A 21,008-nucleotide genomic window follows, 5' to 3' on the forward strand; every position below is an offset into this window, starting at 1 on the left:
CTAGGGCTGGTGATTCAAATGCTCCTAATGGGCCTGCAGCACTGAATGTGCCACCCACATGAGTAGCCCTAAAATGGTGTCTCAGGCCTGCCACTGCGGTGCCTGTGCGCAGTTTGTTAACCACATGCGCACGGCGGGTTTTCCCGCTGCGCGCTGAAGTTTTTTAAACCCCGCGGTTCATGACGAGCTCAGCTCGTCATGAGCGCACGGCAGGTAAACCTCATGACGAGCTGAGCTCGTCATCGGCGCAGAAGGGGTTAACTGCCATGTTGTCCTGGGCAGTGTACACACTTGCCAGGATTGACCATTCCCTTTTCTTACACATTGGACACCCCTATGGTACGCCCAAGGTACCCCCCCTGGGCAGGGTGCAGTGTATGTGAACGGTAGGACATACTAGTTTGGGTAACATGTCCTGATAGTGAAATACTGCCCATTTAGTTTTTCACTATTGAAAGGCTATCTTGCCCATAGGACAGAATGGGGAATGCTGTGTAACATGTTTACCTGCATATCTTTCCATGGCAGCAAGATAGAAATTTGGAATCTTGTATACCAGAACTCAGACTTTAATAACACATCTTTTAGGGAGGATGGTTTTTAAATTCAGAGTTTGGAAATAGCACTTTTAGAAAGTGGCTATTTTCTTGTTCAACCTTTCTGTGTGCCTCTGCCTGTTTGAGGATTGCCTGTCTGGTTTGTGAGTGACAGGGGCAGGGGTGGCTCCAGGAGGCTGGGTGAGTCAGCAATAGACTGACTAGACCTATCTGCTTGTAGAGTGGTGGAAGGAGTAGCACCTGGATCTGAATAGGACTGTGCCTGCCTTCCACAATGCTGGCTCTACCTCCTGCGGTGTGTCTGATGGCCCTGGCCAACACTCACAAAGGAAGAAGATGTGCACTGGCAGAGTGCACCCAGAACTGGTTTGGACTGGGTCCAGGACTTCACACACCTGAAGAACAAAGACTTTTGGGGTATAAATATCTGTGCTGAAACCCCAAAACTTTAGAATTGGAAAAACCTTGTGATCAAGAAGGAATCCCTGCCAAAGTAGAACAGCCTGGAAGTGCTGCCATTGCTGAGTGGGAGCTGACCTGCAGTTGCTGTGATTGCTGAGGAAGATGACCAATGACTTTCTGATGTGTGCTGTGTCCCCCTTACTTGGAGAGGAGCTGTGCTGTGTGTTTTGGCCCCTCTGAAGTATACCTATCTCCAAGGGCCTGAGAAAAGCTGGCCTCCTGTTGAAACTCAGGGATATAAAAGTTTGCCATGGACCACTACAACTCGCCCTACATCCTCTAGGGCTGTCTGAGTGTCCAAGAACGTCATTTTGTGCCACTGTGCAGCTTGACTTGCTGGCAAGCTTGTCTGCTCTCCCCAAGTACTGAGAGTGCAACGGGCATCACCGCCGGCCCTTGATCAGGACAGACGCCGAGGGCCGGTATCTCTTCACCACCGCCCCCAATTGCCAGAGTTGCTGTTTTTGAGTTTTATCATCACTGCTGCCCCTTGAGTTGTGTGCCTGAGGCTGGGTCCGCCGAGAAGAAAACATCCTGCCAAGATTCACCGCCACAGGCCTGGAGCACGTAAATCGTCACTGCCGAGCCGCGCTGGGATTGGTCCCAGCATCGACGTTTTCCCTAGCAACGATGAGGCTTGTCCCGGCAGAGCGGTGTCAAGGGAAGTGCAGCTCGAGACGTCCCCTACCAACCGGGGCTTCCTCACGCTCATCATCGAGGGCGCAGCCGTACAGGAAGCCAGGGAGCGCCACCAAGGAGAGAGCTGTGCTGCTGTAGAATAGCGTGGACTGACCAGTCTCCCCGTTCCGCTCGCAAGGTAATCGGCTGCATCAGGGTGTGTTAAACATCGTGGGGAATGGTGCGCAGTCGCACATTGAGAGGAGGTGATTGTAAACAGTACAACGGAGCAAGCTAACAAAGCACTTTCCATGCTTAAGTCAGCGAGGGCAATTGTTGTTAAGGGCATCATTCTTAGGGTGACTTCCACCCACTAGAAAGAAACAAGGGTTCACCACCATACTGAGCCTACAAGCTCCCATCTTTACGAGTACGTTTTTCTTTACAAAGGAACATTGCCAAAATTAACTTTTTGCTAAAGAACATTGCCACAGTGAACCTTTTACTGAAGAACCATTATTGGAAGAGAATCTATTTTTGTATGTGGGATTTATGACGTTTTGCCTCTGCCTAATCAAGATAAAGTGATTTATATTTTTATAAATACCTCATGTAGTGTCCATTTGTGGTGTTTCACTATATTACTGTGAGTGTTGGTACAAATACTTTACACATTGCCTTGGGGATAAGCCTGTCTGCTCGTGCCAAGCTACTAAGGGGGTGAGCAGGGGTTATCAACAGTGTGTATCCCCCTTACCCTGACTAGAAGGCATGGTCCCTATTTGGACAAAGGTACTTACCTCTGCCAACTAGAGACCCCCAGATCTAACACTCTAACACAGATTTAAATAAATGATCAGATAAATAACATATGGTACTTAGAAATTAGAAAAGGTATGTGAGAAAGTGGGTTTTGGTTGAGGGGGGGTAAAACCCTACTCAAGAAACAGCCACAATCTGTGTCAGAGTGAACCACAAAAAGTCACTAAATTAACCTGTGCTTAACCTTATGGTAGACTGCCACAAAAGCAGTTGGGCTTAACTTAGAGGTAATGTGCAAAGTATTTATCCAGCACTTAAACACGAATAAAGTAAAAACAGATCACAAGAAAAACCCCACACCAATTTAGAAAAAAAAGAGTAAATTTAGAAAACATATTCGCCAAAAAACAAAAACCCCAATTAAGAGAACCAGAAATATGCAATTTTAAAGGTTTTGGTAAAAATAGTGCTTAAAAGCACAAAGCGCCAACTGTGGTTATCTGGTCATTCCAGACCAGAACAACATTAGGCCAACCTTGATTGAGCGCATGCCGGACACAGGGACCAGGTTATAACTGCTCAGAATAGAATCTTAAGTCCTTTAGATGTGCAGCCGGGGTTCAAAGGAGCAATGCAGGGGCCTGCTTTGAGATGTGTGGTGCAGAGTCGGTTCTGATGAGCAGTGCGGGTTCCTGTGTCAGGATTTGTCATGCTGCATCAGTTCTGATGGAAACCACAGCTTCCTCGGGTACCAGGGCTGCTGAACAGCTGGGAAATCCTTCTTGCAGCAGCGCAGCAGTGCAGTAATCTGAAGAGTTTGAAGAGATATGAGGATCACCTTTTTCTACCTGGGGCCCATTTTGAAGTGGGAGAACGTCTGGAGAACCCCTACAGAGGTGTCTGAAATTTCCTGCCTCCCTCCCTGGTCCCAGTCTGGCGGGGGTACAATAGGCTAATGTGAAGTATTTTGTGTATGAGCTGGGCCAGACCTTTGAAGTGCAAGTATGTTAGATGACTTCTCTGGTCCCCCATTCTGCTAGAGATGGCCCTTCCTGCCAACACCCGACCCTCTATTGTGATATTGTCTAGAAGGAATAAATAAAGGCCAACTTCCTCTTGTCAGGTGAACTCAGGATACAGGCTGCAGGGACCAAATGGTTTGGACAAGAAAATGGCAACTTTCTAAAATTGAAGATAAACAGTGAATGGAAGTAATATTGAGCAACAAAAATGCTATGGATATAAGAGTTTACATTGGAATACCTGGATTAATGGAATATATTAGCGGGCATGATTCCCACTATGTGCAGTGCGACAGTGTAGAGCGTGAGAGGAGTGCTCTTTTGGAATACAACTTTCTAAAATTGCCATTTTTAGAATTGTGATTTAAAATCCAACTTTACCATTGAAGAGGGTTTTAAATTTCAGTTCTTTGGAGACCAAACTCGACGTTCCTACTTACTCCTAATCAAAAGTTATTTCTTAATAAATATATTAAGGTAACGTAATCCTATCCTAAAGGAGAGGTAGGCCTTGTAATATTGAACAACTAATTAGAGAACTTTTCACTACCAGGACATGTATAACTTAAATGTACATATCCATCTTTTTACATTCACTGCTCCATGCCCCATTTGCTGTTTAGGGCCTTCCCTAGGGGTGACTTACATGTAATAAAAAGGAAGCTTTAGATCTGGCAAAATGTTTGAACTGCACTCACAGGGTGTAATGGCAGACCTGAGAATGTTTTCAAAAGCCTACTTAAGTGGGTGGCACAAGTGCTGCAGGTCCACTAGTAGGATTTCATTGTAATTAATACATGTCTTACATAGGGACAATGAGCAATTCTTGTCAGTGTGAAAATCAAGCATTCCCCAAATTAACCTGTGCTTAACTCTCTCATAGTTTGCCACAAAAGCAATCAGGCTTCTCTTAGAGGCAATGTGTAAAGTATTTATGCAGCACTTCAAATAGAAATAAAGTGGAAACACAACACAAGAAAAATCTCTTTCAATTTAGAAAAATAGAGTAAAATGTAATAAATTATTTGAGACCAAAACAACAAAAATCCAATCAGTAGAACTAGATATATGCAATTTTAACAATTTAAATAGAAATGGTGCCTAAAAGCACAAAGCGCCAACTGCGGTTATGTGGTCACGCTGGACCAGGACAAGGTTAAAAGTTCAGGTTGAGCGAAATAGAGTGTGGCCCAAATACAGAGACCCCATTAAACCCGCTGAACAAAGTACCATGGATCCCGGTTGTTGAGGCTAGCCCATTCCAAGTCTAGGGTGTATTGTGCAGGGGCGGATGCAAAGTCCTGTGTTGTGGATAAATCATGCAGCATGGCTACTGAGGAGCTGTGCGGCTGCAATGTGAGGTCTTGCATCCTGATAAACGCCACCTATTAAAACTTCAGTGTCTGCAGAATGCTGCAGCGCAGGTGCTGCTCAACATTCTGAAATTCCATCCCATCTCCAAAATTATTAGGGAGCTCCATTGGATTCCGGTCCAACAACACATTGAATTCAAGGCTTTGTGCTTCGTGCATAAAGCATTATATCGAGGGGGATGTTAGGATCTTCATAAACTTTTTTCATGGCATGTCCTGCGGCGTGACCTAAGATCAACCAATAAAGGACTAGTTCATGCTCAAAAAATTCGAAGGGCTAGATTTGGGGGTAGAGTGGTAGAAGCACCTCCCATCAGGCAGTTAAGCTTTGGAATTTGCTGCCAGTCGTAACTAGACTACAACCAAATAGACTCCTGTGCAGGAGAATTCTCAGGACTTGGTTATTCCCGTCCATGTAAAATGCAATACTTCCCTCTCTGGAGCAGTTCCCGTTACTCACTACATTTCTAGCACCAAGATGCCTCGGCATTCACGCGCTCTATAAATTCCTTACTTACTTACTTACTGCATCGAGGATACTTCATGCAGTGGGGATTCTGAGTTTCTACATCAGGGATGCATTGCGCAGTGGTTGCTTTGAGAAGCTGCGGTGCGATGTCCTGTAATGAGTATACATTGTGCAGCTCCGGCTCTGAGGAGATGTGCAGCTGCAATGTGTGGTCCTGCATCGAGCATGCCTCAAGCAGCGATGTTTCTGAGTTTCTGCATCAGGGATGTATCACGCATCAGCAATTCTGATGCATTTGTTAGCTTGGATCACAGCTGGGCTTTGAGGGCACCTTTAGGGCCACTTCCATTGGTCCAGGACGGGGGGACAGGGCCTATTGAGCTTGGCCCTCTCCCCCCACCCAACTTAGGAGGCAAAAGATCTAGTAATCCTATTTGACTATGATCTATGTTTTTCTGACCAGATAAACCACATTACGTTGTCTTTCTAGGTCCTAATCAAGATGTTAAGAAAGATCTTTAGGTTTATTACATTCGAATTGCAAAAAACTGTGGTGGTAGCACTGATCCTTTGGGTAGATTACTGCAATGCCCTGTACCTAGGTATACATAAAGCCCTTCAGCAGAAACTTCAATCTCTGCAGGATGCAGCAGCTTGACTACACCTATAGTGGCCTAAATTCATCTCTGTATCAAATAATATTCGGGGGCTTCACTGGCTGCAAGTGGTAGACAGAGTGAAATGTATGGCTTTATGCTTGGCCCATAAAGCCTTACAGTGCGTTGTCCCTCTACACCTCCAAAATCTGTTCTCCTGGTACTTCCCACTGAGAACCTTAAGATCTACTACTGCTAGGAGGGTTACAACTAAAAAAATAAAGCCTACTTGGGGAGGTAGAAGGTGTTTTTACGTAGCCGGCAAACTTTGGAATTCCCCTTCCCTATCTTTAAGATCCCTAGATAGCCACTCCCTTTTTAGGAAATCATTAAAAACTAGGCTCTTTACCTCCTCTCTCACCTAAATTCCGCTGGGCTGTGCGTACTTTCGAGGGTTTCGGTTAGCGCCAAGATACATTGGTGATCATGCGATTTATAAACCTATTACTTACTTTACTTACTTACTTAATGTTATCTTATAAACTGTATGAATTCTAGTGATGAAGTGTTCTTTTATATCATTGTAATCTATGTATGTATTGGTTCTTTTATGGCATGGCCCGAATAAAAAAGTTAATTGAATTAAGTTTGCCAGTGCCCAGAAGTTATCTAGACTGAGGTGCCCAGATGTGAACTTCCAGGACGTCTCATTAATATGCATGTGATGTTGCTAGTGACATAACATACAAAATCGATTACTTATCCCCTAGCAGGTCCATCCAAGGATTGAGCTGGCATTTGGGGCTACAGGAAGGGTTGACGGATGCTTTTACCACCCAAACTTATCCTTATCCAGACCCACCAGATCTGTTTCTCTCTTATTTTTACTATTGGTGCAAGGAGGAGACACAGTATATCTTTGTCTGTGTAATGAGCCAGGCACTTTTGTGATAATTGTGCAGCCTAGTAAATAATCCACACAGTGTCTGGCTCTTTTCTAGGGCCCAAACACATATTTCTGACCCCATCAAGTTGCCAATTGCCTTTTGGTTTTTTCTCAGGCAAAGAAAAAAATCCAGGAAATGTCTGGCTCCTTTCTGGGGCACAAACGCATGTGACAAGTTTCAAAATATATGGTTGTGGCATGCTTAGATAGAGATCGGGGTAATGTCTGTGACCAAAAGACAGGTGCCCTATCACGCTATTTCACTTCCAATTGCGTTCCGAATCCCCAAAATTCACTGTACCCAGTACCCAGTTTGTCCACGTTGGACATCCTGAACCATAGAAAAAAACATGATTTTCTGGTTCCCCTTATGTTCAGGAGCCCCAGAGGTGCAAAGTCAGGACTTAAGTCTCCAGATGGATATTTACCTGCATGAGGGAGACTGCAGGGCTTTGCCATATTTGTATTTGTATTTATGGTATTTATAGAGCGCAAACAATCATCCCCAATGGGATATCACGGCGCTATCCTGACAGTAGTGAATAGTTAACAGATAACAGAGTGGGGATTGTGTTTAGTCAGATTTTGGAAAAAGAAATGTTTTTAGTTGCTTCCTGAAGGACAAATAACAGTCTGTTAGTCTGAGTTCCTGCGGCAGCTTGTTCAAGTTATTTGGTGCCAGGTGGGAGAACGCCCGTCCACCCATCCTAGCTGTTTTCACACGAGTGTTGCTTGCTCTAGCAGCCGTACAGGAGCGCAGGTTCCTCGTTGGAGCATAGAATCTGATTTTATTTTTTAGGATGCGAGGGCCCGTATTGTGCAATGCTTTATGTGTTATGCACATTAGCTTGAAGATAGCTCTCTGTCTCATTGGTAGCCAGTGAAGCTCACTCAGGCACCTTTTCGCTGGGTCGTACTTCCTTTTATTGCAAATTGCCTTTGCTGCAGCGTTCTGTACGACTTGTAGTTTCGTGAACAGATAGTCCGCCATTCCCACAAACAGGGAATTTCCGTAATCCAGCCTACTCATTAATAAAGACTGGACAAGTATCTTCCTACATTCAGTGGGGATCCATGGAAAAACTCGCCGGAGCATCTTGAGTATTGCAAAGCCTTTGCCACAGATTGTGGATACATGGGTTTTCATACTCAGGGTATTATCTAGAGTCACACCTACATTTTTGGCCGCCGATGCTGGGATAGGGGCGGTGCCCAGAGTTGTGGGCCACCAGCTGTTATCCCATAGGTGTGTATGTCTACCAAACAGCAGAATCTCAGATTTGTCTGCGTTTAGTTTGAGACAATGGCTATGCATCCAGTTGGCTAGTTCGGTCAGGCAGTTCAGTAGCCTATTCTTAGGGTCATCTTCTTCATCTAATGAAATCATTAGTTGGGTGTCGTCTGCGTAAGAGCAGATCCCAACACCCCACTTTCTCCCTATATCGGCTAGTGAGGAGACAAACACATTGAATAGGGTTGGGCTCAATGAGGCCCCTTGTGGGACACCATACTTGATGTTCAGGGGAGGGGAAACAAAATCACCCATTCGTACTGACTGTGTTCTGTCTTGCATGAAAGACTGCAACCATCCTAATGCCTTATCCCGGATACCCTTGGCTGCTAGGATTTCCAGGAGTCGGTGGTGTGGGACGGTGTCAAATGCCGCCGAGAGGTCTAGTAGAATCAAGGCGACTGTCTTTCCCTGATCTACCTTGGTTCTGATATTGTCTGACACTGCCAGGAGTGTTGTCTCAGTGCAATTGTTAGCCCGGAACCCTGTCTGGGAACTATCCAATAGATCATAGGTCTCTAAGAATTTGGAGAGCTGCCTGTTGACCAATTTCTCCACCACCTTAGACAAATAAGGAAGTTGGGAAATGGGCCAATAGTTTGCCGGGTTATGAATATCAGATCCTGCTTTTTTTAGTAAGGGAGTAACTATGGCGTTTTTCCAATACTTCGGGAATTCAGCAGAGTTCAATGATAGATTGAAGACTTTGGTTACAGCTGGGCAGATTGTTGATGTTAATTGTGAGAAAATATGATGCGGGCATGGGTCCAGTGGGGAGCCTGATTTTACTTCCAACATAGCTTTGCCCACTTCCTCCTCTGAGAAAGGGCCGAATCTAGAACAGCTAGCCAGAACTGGGGATGTTACACAAGGTTGTGGTTGCTTTGATTCGATGTTGGAAAAAGAGGCATAGATCGTATCAATTTTTTCACAGAAATAATCATTAATTTTATTGCAGCCTTCCTGCGAGGGGGTAAGATCCACTGATAAATTAACTGGGCTGCATAACTCTTTGACTATTTTGAATAGTTCTTTTGATGAATTTTTGCTTTCTGTTATCCTCCGTGAGAAATAGTCTTTCTTTGCTTTCCTAATAGCTTTGTTGTAGAGCGCAAGTTCCCTTTTGTATATGGCTCTTGTTTCTAGGGTTTTATTGAGCCTCCAATTGTGTTCGCAAGATGTACATTTCCTTTTTAAAGATTTTAGTTCAGGTCCATACCACTTCTCTGAAACTGTGCCTCTCCGTTTATGTTTAGAGAGCGGAGCTGAGCAGTGTTCCAGCGCACACTTGATATTATTCTGGAGCTCTTCTATTTCATTATTAATATTGGTGTTTCCTATGGATACCTGTGAAAAATGATTCTGGAATTTTTCCACAGAATTTTTTTTCCAGCTCCTAGCTGATGCTGTTGATGGGGGCATGGATTTAGAGAGTTTGGTAGGTACTTTAATAGTGAACAAAATCATAGAGTGGTCAGTCCATATCAATGGTTTGATTGCATTGATGTCAATGGCTCCTATATTGGAGAAGATGAGATCTAAAATATGTCCAGCCCTATGTGTTGGCTGATTAATTATTTGTGTCAGCTGAAGGATATCCATGTCCTCCACTAACTGTTTGGTTAATGGGTTGCTGCAGCTATCAAAGTGTACGTTAAAATCTCCTATCACAAGGATATTCTTGTTTTTGAGACAAACCGGTAGTATTTGGGTAAAAAGTTGGGCACTAAAATCTAAAGTGCTTGCATATTTTGGGGGAAATGCTGTGCATCTGAAAAAGGTAATTTTCACTGTGATCTCTAGACACCAATCAGGGTGAGGGAGGTCTGGCACCCAGTGAAAAAACCTAATATGTGTAGATGATAAAAAAATATATAGTTGTGGTAAGTTTTAATGCAGCCTAGTACAGTTACATGTGGCAAAACAGAATTTTGCTTATGCATGCCTTCCAGATTTCTCAAATGCACTCCACCCATTTATTTGATGGTAAAACCCATACTTGTCTGGAATTCCAACGCTCAGGAGACCCAGAAACAAGTGTTGGAGATCAAGCCTTTTCAGGGATATGTGCAAGTGCAAGGTGGACTGAATTACTATGTTTTGGGAAACAATTGCTGATAATCTGACAAATGTCATTTTGAGCATGTTTCTCTGACCAGGTATTCAGGACAATTAAAGTCTGTCTTGCACCAATAGATTCTTAGCTTGTATAGGATTAGAATTAGAAATGTATAATGCTTGATTTGGAGTTTGGCGGACAGTTATAGTACTTTACTTCCGCCATGGCGAGAGTACTTCCTTCACCGTCCCAATGAACATCTCTTGCATATACAGGAACTGCTGTCATTTCGGTTCCTAGAAATGCTTTGAAAGTATGATGGATGGAGCGAGCCATACGACAAAATTCCACTTGATTTTATTTATTTTCCCCCAAAAAGAGCAAAGCAGGATTTTGTTTTTGAAAAAAAAATGACCCCCCTCACCATGGTAGATAGTTTCTGGTGTGTGGGCCGATCCAGTTACCACTAGGTTTTACATGGAAGTGACCACACAGTGAAAACTGGACATTTGCTTTTGTCTACTCTAGTGGCTATCGGCTCCAACAACCCTTACTCAGTTGGACTGTTTGAGGTGTATGTAGGTGGTGGAATTAGAGCAGTCTGTGCTGTTTACATACTGACTCCAAATTAAAAAAACAAATTGGGAAAGCGCGATTTTCTGTTTGTAAATAAAAAACAACAATGACCCCCTTCACCATGGGATATTTCTCCAGCATGGGAGTGATTTTGCAGTTTTCCCTCGCAGTTACTGCGAGGTAAAACCTGGCAGTGATGGTCAGTGAAAACTGGTCATGTGCTATCCCACTCAAACAGGGGATAAAGACCCTGACGGTTGTATGACAGAGGAACGCATAACTAGACCACGCCTGTCTTTACCACGCAGCCTGAATGATCAATGTGTCTGAGCAACACATTCCTTTACCACATATTCCTTTATCATGCAATTTTGTGTTAAAGGCACGAGTGGTAAAGAGATGTGTGGTTAAGTTCACACCATAGCCACTCCATCCTAAGCCCTAAAACCCTGGCCCCACCCCTATAAACCCCCCCCTGAGCCCTAAAAAGACCCAATCCCTAAAAACTAAAACTACCCCAACCCCCCTCCCATGTGTCCTAAAACCCAGCCTTCTGCCATATTAACAACCTTGAGCCCCCAAGCCCTGAAACTTCCCCTCACTTCTAAAACATCTGCCAAAAAAAACACATAGGTTGAGTTTGGCAGAAATGTTTACTCAGTCACAAATGCGAGGGAGTACCCTGTCTGCCAAAACCCTCGGGGGCATATTCGCAAGGATTTCACTCCGAATTAACTCCACTTTAACGCATCAAAAGTGGTGCTAGAATCAACAACCCATTCACAAGCTGGTGTAAACTGCAGAAAACACCAATATTGCCGTGATAACTGCCCCCAAATTTATCTCCACTGTGAACACCACCAAATATCTCTAATGAGATGCATAGTAGGCGTTCCCGTACACAAACACAGGTAAAACCCACATCACAACTTTCACAACGAACTGCCAGATCTGCCAAGCGAAACAAAAAATGGTGATAAGCCGCGGAAGAACAAGGGATTTTACACCTGCCTTTTCCTGTTTTTAAGCAGCATTAAAGAGAACAAAGCCAAGAGCCACACCGGTAGACACACAGGTGCCGGGTTTGTGCCCCCGTTCTTTCCCAGCTGCTGGTGGAGACACAAGACCAATGTCTTGGTGGCATGCCATGTGCAGTGGGGGCTGAAGGCTTGGCTGCAGTAGGCGAGCGGAGTGTGCCCTGCATGGTATGGCGGCCCCTGAAGAGGCCGCCTGAGGCTGGGTCCCAGAGGAGATGTATCCTGCAGTGCTAGCTAACATAGGCTGCAGAGCGGAGCAAGTAAACAAATGCACAGAGACACCTGGAGGCCCAATCCTGGGAGATGCATGAGCTGCAGCATCAGAGTTGTGGTTGACAACGGCAGCCAGGCGGAGCAGGCCTTGCCCTAAACAGCAGATCCCAAGAGTGGTAGTGAGGGCCCTGGCCCTAGGGGACACGAGAGCTGGGGATGCTGGCATCACTCCTGGTATTAGAACAGTGGAGGTAGGGGGGCTGCCCCCAATTTACTGCCCACACAACCCCCCCATGACTTGGAGAGTCGTGCTTTGTTTGGCCTCAGTGGCCCCCTCCTCTTCCTTCTCTCTCAGCACCCCAGGTGTGACCATCTGAGCAGGACCCAGGAGGGTGCCTTGCCAGGAGACAGCTGCATGGAGGCCTGGGTGCCAGCCTACTTCACATCCCCACGTGCATGGCTGAAGTGCACGTCCTGTAGATGAACCTGGGGGTGCAATTGTCTGAAGTGCTCAGACTTGGTCAATAATCTTTTCGCCCAGCCCTTCCAGCCCCCACATGGGGGCCGTGTGGATTTCCGGTGGACAAGGGAGGACTGGCCAATATCACTCTGAAGTCACACCATACGGAGGGTTCTTATCCTCCACTCACCTTCCCCTGCCTTCATTTACCATTGCTGCAACGAATGCTCACCGCAAACACCCCAGCCCCCCCACGTCGTGTGTGTCAGCCGGGGCTGAGACAGCTTCCCAGGCACACACACAGCCGCATCCGAGTACTTCACAGGTCTTCAGAAGACCACTTACTTACGTGAATGAGGTCATCGCACGTTTTTCTATCTTGTGGTTCATTTTCTATCTCTGTCGAGATTGTTGTCTCGTGGAAATTGGCCATGTTATCGGCTTACTATCGCATGGTACCCCGTGTTGTGAATTCCATGTTGACACGGCTTGATATTCCAGCGATAGACTGCGATGTGAAAGGTTGCGATAGCAAAATCTGGTGATGTTTATCACACGTTCTTGTGAATATCCTCCTCGGTCTTCTCTCCTCAGTTAGAGATTGGAGTAACTTGACTTTTCACTCGGCGAGGCACCCTTTGGCTCCGTCAGTAGAATGCTTCCTCTGGCTGCATGACGGAGTAGGGGGTGTTAGAGGAGGAAGGACATTACACTGCCCACCATATTTAGGGTCGATGATGTAATGTCTTTAAGGGTAAGGTAAAGAAAGAAATAACGACCCCGCATCCTGCAAGAAAATTGACAGGCTGTGGGGGTGATTAGTTTTTTTGTTTTTCAGACACAAACTCCGGCTTTGGCAGTTTGTTTTTGTGAAAAACAAACTTGGAGAACGGCTGTCACAACCGATGGCGCACGTCTACCAGCCTGCAGTTCCTTTCACTGTATAAAGAGATGAAGGTACTGACAGTTATCTTTAACTTTGGTAGACGGTAGTCCGTCAGGGTGCCGGAGGTAATATCCTCCGCCACCCTGATGGACAGAGTGTCATCCATCAAACCTTAAACCAGGCCCATAGTTGGCATGAATGCACAAAGAAATGAAAGCTGCACACGTTTTTAAACAATCTAATACTATTTTTGGGGAAAATACTCATGCACAGAAAAGCACAAAATCCCAGAAAGTGAAAGGGATAATGGGTCAGTATAAAGGAGGGGCTTCTCTACGTACAAATATATTTTCCACATGGATAATAAAAGAAAAAAGTTAAGGCACACCTGTTTCGCATTTAAATTGTTGTTCCTATTTCTTTTTAGATATTAGAGCACTTAAGTTATTCTATGACTACATTTTTTCGGGGTTTCTTTGTGGACCTGTAAAAAGGGAGAAATGTGCAAGACATTTACAAGAACGACATGGGGCTAAACTTTGAAACATTTTCACTTGTACTGTTGGTGTTGACCGTAATATGATTGCTAGGAGTAAGTAACACTTGCATAAATGGCCCCAATTCTAGTATTATGGTATGCATGTAAATGTCTTTGGGATGATTAGTTTCCATTGTAATGTAAGGTACGGCTGGTAAAACACAATTCCCTTGTTTTTCTTCAGAATATAGCCTCCTTGTCCAGCGCTTCAGAAGGCAGCACTGTTGATATAAGACCAGTAGCTGAAGGGATACCGGAAGTGATTGAAACTAAAGAACAAGAAGAAGAACCAGAAGCCTGCTTTACAGATGGTAAAAAAGAGTAAAACATTTTAATTATATGCAAATTCTGCCTAGGTGCTTTTTCTTGTCTTTATCTTTGCGTAAACACGCCAGTGTAATTTCTAATTGATAGACACCCCCTTTGGTTTCCCTACTTTTTATAGGTAATTCTCTCTATAAGAGTACGCATTTCTACTTTCTAATTAGACCGCTGTGCTATTTACACATGGCTCATAATTTTGTACCTTTGTAATTGTTTCTGTTATTATTTGTGGCGCCTCCCAGCTCTTAGTGTAAACTCTGTTGAAAAAGGTCACTGCAGTTACTGCCTTGCTGAAATATTTGCAGCAATTAATTGACAATTACAAGGTCTGCAGGGTGGAAAAAGGTATAACTGTATGCATCTGATATGTGTTTCTCAATGCTGATTCTCATTTGGCTAATGACTCTTTATTTTACCAAGAAAAGTAAATTCTTTAAAGCAGTCATGAACGGGAGGAATGTATACCAATTCTAGATCCAACACTACTGAGCACATGCCACGTCCTCCAATAAAGAGGACCATTCAGCATAGCCCTTAATGTAACTATCCTCACCTATCTAGCCTCCAGGCCACCTACACACAACTTATCACAACCCTACACGAGCCTCAAAACTTCTACCGACCACAACTCACTCAGCCACAGCTGGTAACTCAAAAAACTCACCACTTGCACTACACAGCACACGTAAGCCACACAAACCACCCCACCAGACTCTTTCATATTCTACCACTCTCACCCACCTGAACCAAACGCTTTCATATTCTACCACTCTTACCCACCTGCACAAAACTCTTTCATATTCTACCACTCTCACCCACCTGCACCAAACGCTTTCATATTCTACCTCTCTCACCCACCTGCACCAAACGCTTTCTTATTCTACCACACTCGCCCTCCTGCACCAAACTCTTTCTTATTCTACCACACTCGCCCACCTGCACCAAACTCTTTCATATTCTACCACACTTGCCCACCTGCACCAAACTCTTTCCTATTCCACCACGCTCACCCACCCGCACCAAACATTTTCCTATTCTACCACGCTCACCCACCTGCACCAAAATCTTTCCTATTCTACCACACTCACCCTCCTGCACCAAACTCTTTCCTATTCTACCACGCTCACCCTGCTGCACCAAACTCTTTCCTATTCTACCACACTCACCCTCCTGCACCAAACTCTTTCCTATTCTACCATGCTCACCCTCCTGCACCAAACTCTTTCCTATTCTACCACGCTCACCCACCTGCACCAAACTCTTTCCTATTCTACCACACTCTCCCACCTGCACCAAACGTTCATATTCTACAACACACTCCTATGTGCACCAAACTCTTTCCTATTCTAGCATACTCGCCCACCTGCACCAAACTCTTTCCTATTCACCACACTTACCAACCTGCACCAAACTCTTTCCTATTCTACCACACTCGCCCACCTGCACCAAACTCTATCCTATTCTACCACGCTCGCCCACCTGTCCAAAACTATTTCCTATTCTACCATGCTCACCCACCTGCACCAAACTCTTTCCTATTCTACCACACACACCCACATGCACCAAATTATTTCCTATTCTACCACACTCGCCCTCCTGCACCAAGCTCTTTCCAATTCTACCACACTCACCCACCTGCACCAAACTCTTTCCTATTCTACCACACTCGCCCACCTGCACCACATTCTTTCCTAATCTACCACACTCGCCCACCTGCACCAAACTCTTTCATATTCTACAACACACTCCCACCTGCACCAAACTCTTTCCTATTCTAGCACACTCGCCCACCTGCACCAAACTCTTTCTATTCTACCACACTCGCCCACCTGCACCAAACTCTATCCTATTCTACCACACTCACCGACCCCCACCAACCTCTTTCCTATTCCACCACGCTCACCCTCCTGCACCAAACTCTTTCCTATTCTACCACGATCATTCAACTGCACCAAACTCTTTCATATTCTACAACACACTCCCACCTGCACCAAACTCTTTCCTATTTTACCATACTAGCCCTCCTGCACCAAATTCTTTCCTATTCTACCACACTCGCCTACCTGCACCAGCTAGAACAGTGTTGCCCCACATCGGTTAACAATTGCTGTATCCATGGAACATTTTTAAGATGTCCACATATTTTCCATTCAATGAATTTCAGTGGCAATCATTTACAAAGCAAGTGCTTATTCTAAAACTTTGACCTGGATTGGGCACATCTCAGCCTGGTTTGATAGCTTTCTGCAAACATATGCTGGTTGATGTTCTTCTCTGAGATTCATCGAGGGTACTGCATAAAGGGTTCAGTGCCGATTGGCTATGTCAGCATGCTGTGTGCTTAGCCCTATATTCAAATGAAACCTGGCATGTACAATAAGTGCAAACATAAGTGAGTAAGTGCCAGTTACCTTGCCAGAACAATTTTGTTTTCCAAAGGTTGCAAGATTTTACATTAGAAATGTATTATTTTACACTAATTTACAGTTGACTTTTCAATATTTTTATACTTTTATAAGTTTGTCAGAAGGTTAAAGTGTAAAAAATAGATTTGCTCATGGTCACCTCACACGTGATTAAACAGCCTTTTGATGAATATACCATGGCTCGACAAGTATCATGGCCGTTTGTACCATTATGGGCTCTATATCTTCAGTTATCATTATTTTGCAAAATGCCTATCTATAGCCCCAGTGTTTGGCATGGCAAGTAGAGCCTTCCATAATGCTCTAAAACGCAACCCCCAAAATGCTACTGTTGTTACACAGTAGCAAATAGATTGCAATTTTTTTTCCAGGAACAGAAAGTAGGCCACCAGAGATGAAGCACAGGAAGGATTGATAGATTGTTGTAAAGCCAGGAATTCTGCTTCTTTGAACCTTTGGTATTGTCAGTGCAGACCCAGCCTTCAGTATTTGCACCACTCTTAATGAATGTGTTTAAAAAATGTACATATTACATAGTAATCTTAGCAACACTTTTAAGGCCTGATTCAAGTTTCAGGGGTGTGGGGGTGGACAGTACTCCATCGTCATGCCCGCACCGCTTAGACTCGCTGCCGCCCGCCAACCAGATTTCAAGTTATTAGTAGTCTGGTAAGCAGGGAGCGTGAAGTTTTAAGGGAGGAGCTTCTTTTATAGGCCACGGTGCCTTTGAAAAAGCCACCATAATAGGAACGCCTCACAAAGTTCCCATATCGCATGGACTCAAAGTCCATGCTGTGCAGGAACTTTTGTGCATACACATAGGGGGCACATGTTGTGCCCCCCTTTATGCATGCACAACCGGAGGAGGCACCAGGGGCCTCTCTTCTAAGGTTTACATGGAGGAGAAACTGCTATGTAAATCCTGGAGGAGAGGAATCTAAAAATGAACGTGAATTTGGGGAGGATGGACATTTTTATTAAACTTATTCTCCCAAGTATGGTCAATGGGAGAAAGGTCCAAGATTTTAAAAGCACCCGGCATTCACGGAGGACCTGATCCAGGTTGATCTGTGCAGTGTTACCGATTTCCCGAGTGATCTTTATTCCCAGATAGCGCATTGATGAAGTTACTGCCAGCCGTGTGTTACAGATGTTCCAGATCATTATCTCGGTTTTCCCTGCATTGATCTCATACCCAGAGATCCACCCAAATTCTTCCGCCCTCTTAACGACTATGGGAAAGGCTTGCACAGGGTCGGAAGTGTAGATAAGGATGTCGTCTGCGTTCCGTCCTACCCGCTTAACTCATCCTCCAAACTCGAAAGAGGGGATGTTGTGCTCCTCTCTCAAAGTTTGCGCAAAAGGTTCAATATACAAATTGAATAGGAGGGGGGAAAGCGGGCAGCCTGCCTGGTACACCTCATCATTTTGAAGGGCTCTGTGAGAACACCATTGACCAACAGTTTAGCCCTGGGGTCCCTATACAGGAGATCGATGGTTCGACAGAAGTCGGCCCCCAACTGAAACTTTCTCAGTACCGCGGCCAGATAGGGCCAATTGACCCTATCAAATGCTTTACTAGCATCCAGAGTAAATGTGGCCAAGGGGAGGGAAAAAGTGGAGGCAATGTCGATAGCCCCAACCAGGTCATGAGTGAGGTCTGCCAACTGACGCCTCTTTATAAATCCGTTCTGGTCTTGGTGGATTATTGAGCCGATCTCGCTCCCCAATCGTGCCGACAAAATAGCTGCAAAGATCTTATAGTCATTATTTAGGAGCGAGATCGGCCGATAGGACCCGCAATCAGTCGGGTCCTTGCCAGGTTTGGGGATCAGCACAATAGTCGCCTCACTCCATGACTCTGGTGGTGCCACGCCATTTAAAAAGATGCCATTAAAAAGGGTAGTCAATGATGGAACTATGGCAGGAGCTAATACCCGGTACAGCTCCCCTGGTAGGCCGTCCGGGCCTGCCGCTTTCCCTCGCTTCAGCTGCCCAATAGCCTTACTGACTTCTGCTTCCGAGATTTCTTTGTCGAGATGGTCGCTCTGCTCACTTGTAAGAGTCTGCAGTTGAACCTTGTCTAACCAGGAGTCCCTAACCATAGGGTCATCCGTGATCTCCTCCTTATAGATGGTCTGGAAGAACTCCTGGAAGGCGCTTCCGATTTCCGAGTTGGAAGTCCTAGCTGTTACTTCCCCTTCCCGTTTTATTTCCCTGATATGTTTTTTGGCTTGGTCTGATTTTATCTTCCAGGCTAGGACCTTGCCTGCCGCCTCACCGTTTTCAAAGTTTGAGAGTTTGCTCGCCTCCCACCTCTTTGCAACCCTTTCCTGTAATAGACTTTCCAGATTCTTTTTCAGTTTGACCCGGTTCTCTTGGTCTACTGCAGATTCTCCAGCAGGGCCACACCTCTGATCTATAATAAGCAGTTCCTGCTCTAAGTTTTTGATTCCCTCCCTGTACACCATCCCTCTGTATGAGGCTCTGTTGGTTAAAAACCCTCTTAAATAAGCTTTGAAAGTTTCCCACACCGTTACTATAGTAGCCGAGTTTAGGTTGATTTCCAAAAATAAGCTAACAAGAAGCTTTTCTCTTCCTCTTCAAGCAGAATCATCCAGTCAAAAGACCAGGAGGTGTGTCTGATCTGTTGGGAATGTGTCAGAGTAAAGAGTATAGCTGAGTGGTCAGATAGGTGTGAGGGGAGGTATACCAACTCCTTCAATGCATCTCTGAGATTGTAGCTAAAGAGAGCGTAGTCGATCCTCGACTTATGTTTGTATTTAAAATTCTGGAAAGAAACCCCCAGTGTGTTGCCCGCCCTCTCCCTCCATAAATCCGCTAAACCCAAAGTTGACATTATTGATAGGAGGATTAGCCTAGATTTGGAAGGCGTCAGGGCTCTGAAATTCGGGGACTTATCGAGTTTGGGATTTAGAACTATGTCAATATCTCCAGCCCAAATTAACGGGTCTTGGGAGGTGATCAAAGAACTCTGAATCTTGTTTAGGTAGGATGGGTCGAGGTGGTTCGGGCCGTAGTAGCCCACTAAAGTGTACGGGTGGCCGTCTAAGACTGTCCTAGTCAGAAGCCATCTTCCACTGAGGTCCTCCCCGAATTCCACAATCTGTGCCTTAGCTAGCTTTTTAAAAATGATGAGGATCCCTCGAATATTGGCATTGTGGTTCGTACAAATTACTTTGTCCACCCACCTCTGCTTTTTCAACATTTCTTTTACCTCATGTTTGAGTAAATGTGTCTCCTGTATGATAATGACCTCGCGGGGGAGTCTCTCAAGTACTGTAAAATTATGTGCTTCCTTCCCCTCACGCGCAGGCCATTGACATTCCAGGATAAGAATTGGACCACGGTCATACCCCTTTCCTACACCTTCCCATCCAACCACCTATAGGGCTAACGCCTCTCAAATATGTAAATAGGAATCCCTTGACCTGACAGAGATCGCTCGGGTGGTGTTTGGAAAAGTTGTTGTGCAAGGCAAAATTAACGAAAACAGGCTTACAAGGACATTTTAGCTTTTCGCCCCCCATGTCCCCTCCCTCCCCTGGAAACCCCTCCCTCACTTACACTGGCCAGATGGATAGCCAGGTTTGCGTCATCGGACTGACCCTCCCCTCCTACCCCACCTATTCTGTGTACAAAAAACGGCTAAAAGTCAAAGCATATTGAGAATAAATGTCTCTTGGAAAAAGAGGGGCGTAAAGAAGACAGGAAGGTAGGGAGGGAATTCCAACCCTCCCCCGTTAAGAACTATGAGTTCCAAATGTATTTTGTGTACCACCCCCCCTTTTATATATTTTTTATTTTTCCTTTTTTAAATTTTTATTCACCTTCGGTTTACACCTATATTTAAACCTTTCCCTTCCATTTTTTTTAAACCTTTTAGTTTATATTTGATATATATATATTTTTTTTTTTTCCACTATTTACTCTATTTCAAGAATGCATATACAGGTGACATCCAAACACCTCCAAAAGAGGAGGAATGACTGTGCTCATTGCACGGGGAGGGCAACCTCCTTGGATCCCTCGTAACCTCAAGATCAAAAAAAAATGGGGCATGGTACCCTGATCTATTTAGAGCCTTAGAACCCCCCTGTGAGTGCGCTGTGATGGATACAATTAATTCATCGGCTTCCAGCGGGGAGCTGATGTTGTACATTTTGGTGTTATACATCACCCTCAAAAAGGCAGGGAACCTCATCTGTACAGTTGCCCCCGCGGCCCTAAACTTTTCCATTTTTTGACAGAGCTCCCACTGTCTGTCAAGGGTGGTTTTGGAAAGATCGGACCGAACCTCAAAAGAGAAGTCTGGGGCCTTTAGTGACTTCGCCTTCAGTGCGAGGGTGAGGATTTTTTCCTTTAGTGTGTA

General features: G+C 44.9%; 1 protein-coding gene across 2 annotated transcripts in view; it reads left to right on the forward strand.

The window, feature by feature from the left end:
* The window catches only part of LOC144823278 (sodium channel protein type 2 subunit alpha-like), an 859,818-nt gene that overhangs the window by 595,433 nt on the left and 243,377 nt on the right, over positions 1–21,008 (forward strand). For both annotated transcript variants that reach the window (XM_078681635.1, XM_078681634.1), the window contains exon 18: positions 14,050–14,176. In XM_078681635.1, the coding sequence (XP_078537761.1) occupies positions 14,050–14,176 (127 nt within the window). The remainder of the gene's footprint in view (positions 1–14,049; positions 14,177–21,008) is intronic.

The sequence above is a fragment of the Lissotriton helveticus genome, chromosome 3_1, assembly GCF_964261635.1.
Source record: "Lissotriton helveticus chromosome 3_1, aLisHel1.1, whole genome shotgun sequence".
Lineage (NCBI taxonomy): Eukaryota > Metazoa > Chordata > Amphibia > Caudata > Salamandridae > Lissotriton > Lissotriton helveticus.